The 7,173-nt window shown below is 41.3% G+C and overlaps 1 protein-coding gene across 1 annotated transcript; it reads left to right on the top strand.

Moving 5' to 3' along the window:
- Positions 1-2,197: 2,197 nt before the first annotated feature.
- On the top strand, positions 2,198-4,191 carry LOC116249257 (TMV resistance protein N-like). The gene is made up of 2 exons (XM_031622477.1): positions 2,198-2,583; positions 3,438-4,191. The coding sequence occupies exons 1-2, from the start codon at positions 2,198-2,200 to the stop codon at positions 4,189-4,191; spliced, it is 1,140 nt and encodes a 379-aa protein (XP_031478337.1).
- Positions 4,192-7,173: the final 2,982 nt, after the last annotated feature.

Raw genomic sequence — 7,173 nt, 5'->3', positions numbered from 1 at the left:
ATACAAGAAAATTCACAACCCAACCTCATCCTGTCATCCATATCCCTGCTGCCTTCTCTGTATTCATTAGCTAAACGACCGCCAGCGAGAGGAGAACATTGTGAAAGCAGCTTTGGCATTGAGAGAGACAGAGAGACCTCTATCTTTGAGGAATCTGTATGGTATGATCGCCACTGTAACCACCTTCTTCCTCTGGTCTCGTCTATCAAGAAGGTCTAGAGGAAAAACAGGGAGGCCAATTAATTCTGAAGAAGGTAAAGCAGAGTCTTTTACACGGTCTCCGTCATCATCCCCACCATCGGTGAGGGAAGATGGCTTCCAGTATGACGTGTTTTTGAGCTTTAAGGGATCAGACACTCGCAAAAGCTTCACCGGCCTTCTCTATGAAGCATTGCAAAACCAAGGCATCACCACTTTCATCGACAATGAGGAGTTGAAAAGGGGGAAGAAGGTGGAGGATGTACTCGGAAACATAGAAAGATCCAAAATCTTTGTTCCCATCTTCTCCAAAAGCTATGCTGATTTAAGGTGGTGTTTAATGGAAATAACCAAGATTGTAGACTGCAAAAGGCTCATCATACCGGTGTTCTTTGATGTGGAGCCAGGAGATCATACCGGTGTTCTTTGATGTGGAGCCAGGAGACGTATGCCGTCAAACTGGCCCTTTTGCACCTGCGTTTAGAAGGCACCACAAAAATAAGAAGATAGACAAGGAGGAGGCGAGCAAATGGAGTGGTGCTTTGAGAGAAGCAGCGAAGATCTCAGACCATCAATGGGTAATATCTTAGTTCCTACTCTCTCCTCTCTTTATGGAGCACTTTAAATTAGCAAATGAAAAACTCAAACCTTCTCTTTACATAGATTTCTTTCAAATCTTATATGGGACAAAGCACACCTAATAGCTTAAACCACTATTCTTCTAAGGACTTCAGCTGGTTTGGCTAAACAAGAAATCTCTCTCTCTCTCTCTCTCTCTCTCTCTCTCTCTCTATATATATATATATATATATATATATATATATATATATATATATATATATATATATATATATATATATATATATATATATATATATATATATAGAGAGAGAGAGAGAGGGAGAGGGAGACAATAAAATGAGAAATACATAACAAAATTTGGGGACAAGACGTCCCCTAGATACAAAAGCAATCCGCAAAAAAAAAAAGCAAAAAGACGAAATATACAATACAATACATAGCGAGAAGAAATGTATGAATAGAGAGGAAGGAAGAAGCAGCACCGTCACCCAGCCGCAGACAGACCACGGCGCCTTAACCTAATGGCAAACTGGACATCCTCCTGCACAAGACGAGCCACACCATCTGACGAAGAGAAGGTGTTCCTGAAGACCTTGTTGTTGCGCTCCTCCCAAATGCGCCACCAAGTTGAAATGAGTCACGACCTCCAAACACGACCCTAGGAAGCAGACAGGTGGGAGGAAGGACAAAAGAGAAACAGAAGACGAATGGATGGCGGGTTTGGAAGACTACTAACTAGGGAAGACCAAGTAAAAGGTAGAACACTAAAGAAGAAAGAGCAAGAGGTAAAAAGGTGGACCCGAGACTCAGCCGCGACAAGACAGAGGGGACACTGGTTAGCTAAACTGATGCCAAGGAGCTGTAAGTGGTCGAAAGTGTTGATGTGGCCAGCAAGAAGAAGCCAGACGAAAGCAATGGCACGAGGAGAGGGGTTAGGGGACCAAAAGGATCGGGGTGGGAGTGACGCTACAGATGGACCAAAGGAGGCCAGGTAGCAAGAAGAGAAAGTGAACTCGCAGGTAGGTGAGAGAGGCCAGGAAGGGGATGTGGGCGAAGAGAGGTCAGCAAGGCGGAGGAAAAGAGGAAGGACAGAAAGCATGTATTTCCAAAAGTGAGAGAGAGAGGGGTGAGAGATGGAACAGTTCCAAACACTAGGGGAAGGCAAGTCGAATTTGGAACAAATGAATTGGGTGATGGGAGAATGCTCAGTTGCCAGACGCCACCACCAAGAACACAGAGAAGACTCGCATGCCCGACTAAGGTTGGTAACCCCAGCACCCCCAAGAAGACGCGGAAAGACAACCATATCTCAATGCGCAAGGCGATCCGAAGGTCGATCCCTATTCTAGATAAACTTACGAATAATCTCATCAAATCTACTAAGGACAGTCACAGGAGGCCGATAGACGGCCAGAGCATGGAGGGGGACAAACGCAAGACAGTGTCTAGCAAGAGTAATACAGTTTGGGAGAGAAAACGGTTTTCCCTGCTAACATTGAAGGCGATCAATAAGCTTGTGCTCCACTCCATCCCAAAAGGAGGATGCAGGAGGCGACAACTTAATCTGAAGCCCCAAATAGTTCATGGGCAGGCCAGCAGCCTTACACCCAAAGCACGCTTCAGCGAGAAGTACCGTGGCCAGATCCGCGTGAATTACGGAAAGGTGACATTTAGCGGAATTGATAGAAAAACCCGAGATGAGCTCAAAAACCCAGAAGATGAGCCAAGTTCTCACTATCAGTTGGCGGGAAGCATTGCCGAACAAGAGAAAGTCATCTGCATACTGAAGGGTGGAGAAGGTCTGTAAGTGGGGGAGCGAATGCGGCGTGAGGAAGCCAACGACCGTTGTGTGCTGAAATAGAGCAGAAAAGCTCTCGGCGACCAAGTTGAAAAGCAAGGGCGATAGCAGACAACCCTGATGGAGGCCACGCCCAAGACTGAAGAAATCGCCACACTTCCCATTGAAGGTGACCGCAAGCTGGGCCCCGTTGTGTGCTGAAATAGAGCAGAAAAGCTCTCGGCGACCAAGTTGAAAAGCAAGGGCGATAGCGGACAACCCTGATGGAGGCCACGCCTGAGACTGAAGAAATCGCCATACTTTCCATTGAAGGTGACCGCAAGCTGGGCCCCAGTGACAAGCGAAAGGATCCACTCTCTGAACGATGGACCAAAAGTAAGACAGGTGAGGAGGTCAGAAAGAAACTCCCAACTAACCGAGTCAAAGGCCTTAGATATGTCCAATTTAAGGATGAAGGAAGGAAGCCGCGTATAGTAAAAAGGAGAGAGAGAGAGAGGATGAATTAGTGGCAATCAGCTTGTCAATCAATGGCAAAAAAGCAGTTAATGTGTTGCAGCCTGTGTCCTTGCTTTCTTATTTAAAAAAAAAACCAAGTATTGTTCAGCATACATCTACATCATTTGATAGTGTGTCAAACTGCTTGGTTTGTGAGATCCAAATTAGAGTGTACACATATTAAACATGACAAACATGCATTCTTTTCGTTTTCTTTCTATAACCAACCATGAAGATGTGATGCCCCTGTTTTCAAAGTATATAAAATGACCCAAAAAAACATACACATTATTGCCAATTATTGTATGAGCAGAAGCACAAAGCATTGATTACCTTGACTTGCATTTTTTTGGCCTTTCGGTAGAGACGTGGTAGAGCTCGTCCAATGTGTCGTGAAGGGGATCTTGACAGAAGTAAAGAAGACCCCTCTGTTTGCAGCTAAACATGCAGTAGGACTCGATTCTCGTATTGCAGATTTAATGGAAGTGCTGGACATTGAAGCCCAGGATGATGCCAGAATAGTTGGGATCCATGGCATGGGTGGAATAGGCAAGACAACTCTTGCTAAGGCTGTTTATAACCAAATCTTTGATGCCTGCAGCTTCATTGTTAACATCAGAGAAGCAGCAAAGCAACCCTCGGGTCTCATTTCCCTTCAGAAACAACTACTTCGTGATGTTTTCAAAGTTGAAAATATGGACATAAGCAGCACCAGTGATGGAATGCACAAATTTAAAGAAAGAATTCAGAGCAAAAAGGTTTTGCTAGTTCTCGATGACCTTGATCATGAATCACAACTCGATGCACTGGTCGGCAGCCTAGATTGGTTTTGCTCAGGGTCAAGAATCATCAATACTACTAGAGATAGGCAAATATTGGGAGCACCAAAAGTGGAGATAAATAATGTATATGAGCTTGGGGGGCTGGATGCCACCCAATCACTTCAGCTTTTCTGTTGGCATGCATTTGGGACAGAGGAACCAGCCGAGGAATTCGCTGAGCTTTCAAGGGAAGTTGCATCGGTTGCTGCTGGGCTGCCATTAACCCTCAGAATATTTGGGTCGCATTTCTTTCATTTGAAAACAACGAAGAATGGAAAGTTGTGTTGGAAAGGTTGAAACGGGACCAAGATAAAAGATGTAAAGAGTCATCACCCACTTTCTAGATAGCTCGAGTCTCTTGTTTTTCCTAAGCTGTGTGCTATATGGAAAACAAAAGAAAAAAAATTGTTAAAGTTGTAGAATGCGGTGGAAATATATCACCGACATTCTCATTCCTGTATGAATAGGGCATGAGTCCTTAGTGTATGGTGTCTTAAGTAGAGTGTCAAGTGAGATGTGGGTGCATCAAGTGAATGAGTTTCTCCTTTTGGTCGAGTGTGAACTGCCGGTCACGCTCAATAAGTAAGCTTTGTTATGAGTTCACTCTGTGAGATTATTTCGGTTCAGCTCTTAAATTTCAATTAAAGAAAACTTCTATTAGTTTGTTATTAAAAAAAAAAAAAGGTTTATCGAGTTTGTGCCAGATTTTCTCCACATATGGATTTGAATTTTATAGGCACTGGCATTTAAGCATATCTAGGCCCAAAGTTTTGTGCATTTGGTTTCAGAGTGGGTTTAATCCAAGGATAAATCCAGATTCACCTGTGAGTTTGTCTGACTTACTGTACTTGTTGACTGTCATTATATCCTGAGATTATAAAAGCATTAGAAAATGCATTAAGTAACATTAAAAAGCTAAACAATAGTAATTATGGATATTGGAAATAATGTATGAAGTCACATTTTTGCCCGATGTAGAATAAGAATTAGATGCAAAAATTCCTACTAATGAGGAAGCTAAGAAAAAATAGATGACTAAAGCAGGAAAACATTGTTTATGGATAAGGTATCAATTACGAATGTTTTATTAGAGCCTATATGTGATGGCAAGACTCATAAGGAAGCATGAGATGCTTTTTAGACATTATTTTTTCGAGCTTACAGCTTTCTCGAGCTAATAATGCTTGCTTACAGCTATTGGAAAAATGAATTAGCCACATGAATTCAGAAAAATATGTCAACTGTAGTAGGATTTTCCAAATTGATCCTGAGTCTATGATTAATTAGTGAGGCCCGTGTGCAAAGAATTCATATTTGTAACTTCGTCCAAAGTTTAGTAGCTTTATAGCTGTTGTTCAAGGTTGGGCCAGTTCATCATCAATCAGTGAACTTGGTCATCAATGATAATGACTACTAACGTTTTCCACCTTATCAACCTAATATGGCGCCGCCCTTTTGTCAATTCAGCTCAACATATGGCGACTGCACCTCTTTACCCTGTTTTTCTGGAGGCAAACTTTCAATGGCCGACCGATCACTTCTCCATCCCTGAAGAGGAATGTCGGTCAGTCGTCAGATCCATGATCTCTTCCTTGCTTTCTTCCCAATTAGTTGTTCCGGAATGGCAACTTGTGCTTGAAGATGGATGAAATCGGCCTTGACGGCAGCCTTGTTTGTGGACGAAAACATGGCGACAGATGATGCCCAGTTGCTGTTTCGAACTTCAATCTATGTGATCTGATCGACGGAATAAATAAGCAGTTCAAAAAAGATTGTAATAGTAAAAGAAGGTTGAGAAACTATTGTGTTATCACCCAAGAATCACATAGTGAAAATAAATTAATTGGAAAACCAGCTTTCCGTTCCGATCCATAAACTAGGAATGAGCTTCTTCAAGCTTCTTCGCTTTGATCCCGGGTTGTTGTTGCTAGCCCTGACCACGAGAATCTAAATATTGTCTCTAGGGGCGAGAAGGTGAACAACTGAACATAGAACTTCAATTAGATTCTGCAACAAAGCAAGACAATTTATAAGGCCCTGACGGGGAGTTTGCATGAATCATGTCAGATTCTCACACCAAGAAAAAGGAAATTATTGTCATTTGCTGAATATTTGGACAAAAAAAATCACAGTAACAGAGTTCACCTTCTGACAAGTAAATGATAATAAATGAAGGAAAAAAAAACACAGAGAAGAGTTTCAACTGGAAGCTTTGAAACCAAATTTAGCTCCCAGAAAATAATATTTGTAAAGCTGAAACCTTGAATTTATCAACTTTTTACCGATATTTTTATGTGATGAGATGAGCAGCTGAACATTTCAAGAACTATGTTCTTGAAAAATAATAAAAAGACGAGACCCTAGTTCACAAAGGAAGATTTACACACCAAGATAGAAGGAGCACCAATATTTTATCGACATTCCCTTGGAAGCTGCACGCCTTAGCCTGGAAAGACAAAGAAGTGGGCACCACAGTGGGGTGCCCCCTGATTCAATACCCACACATGACGCCGAATGCATCACTGCCATAGCGTTTGAATGCGTGAAACTTCACCGTAGAGATGGAACCTAATTCAAATGTAGAAAAAATTTAGCATTTGACTAAAAATTAGATCGTATTCAGATTTATAGAATGACGTTCGATAGGGTTCAAAATTCGATTTGGACAAGATTTATTTTAAATAAATATCATATGTTAAATGGTCGCATCATACAATTTAAAAATCACTTCTTAGCATATTGTAAGGCTGTTCCGATTCAGGTTAAGAATTGGATTTCGATTCGGGTATGAATTTAAAACTTACATTAGGATTGGATTTTAGATTGTAAATTTTCATTCAAACTTTGCTATGTTAAAGACTTTATGAAACTTTTATAAAGTTACACATATAGATTTGTTCTGTTTTACTTATGAAAAGATTACATCCGAACCGTAGTTCTTATAAGAAAAAAAAAATAGGTCAACGATTGTGACTGGTCTAGTTTAATGAAAAGGGCCAGCTTGTTCTCAACAACTTGGTTTAATTAGTCAATTTCTTGTTGATTTGCTTCTAGAATTGTTTACTTATAATAATTTATTTGTGCTTAACAACTTGTTTGACATATGTTTAATAATTTCATTGTGCTGATCAACTCGTTTTACATACGTTGGCTTTCCATCTCATTAGCACAAGTCATGGGGGACGACGGGGCAGCAACTTTCCCTGCCACTGGTGGAAGTCATAAGAAGAGAAAGAAATCCTTCTCTATCTTGGAGGGCATTAGCATAACGGATGGGGC

The sequence above is a fragment of the Nymphaea colorata genome, chromosome 2, assembly GCF_008831285.2.
Source record: "Nymphaea colorata isolate Beijing-Zhang1983 chromosome 2, ASM883128v2, whole genome shotgun sequence".
NCBI classification, from domain to species: Eukaryota; Viridiplantae; Streptophyta; class Magnoliopsida; order Nymphaeales; family Nymphaeaceae; genus Nymphaea; species Nymphaea colorata.
This window is presented reverse-complemented; position numbering and strand designations above follow the sequence as displayed.

Bases quoted from the DNA above. Each gene is read 5' to 3' on its own strand.
- LOC116249257 (XM_031622477.1), top strand. From the start codon at position 2,198: ATGGAGGGGGACAAACGCAAGACAGTGTCTAGCAAGAGTAATACAGTT. The intron at 2,584-3,437 runs GTAAGTGGGGGA...GCCTTTCGGTAG, and splicing joins CTGAAGGGTGGAGAAGGTCT to AGACGTGGTAGAGCTCGTCC.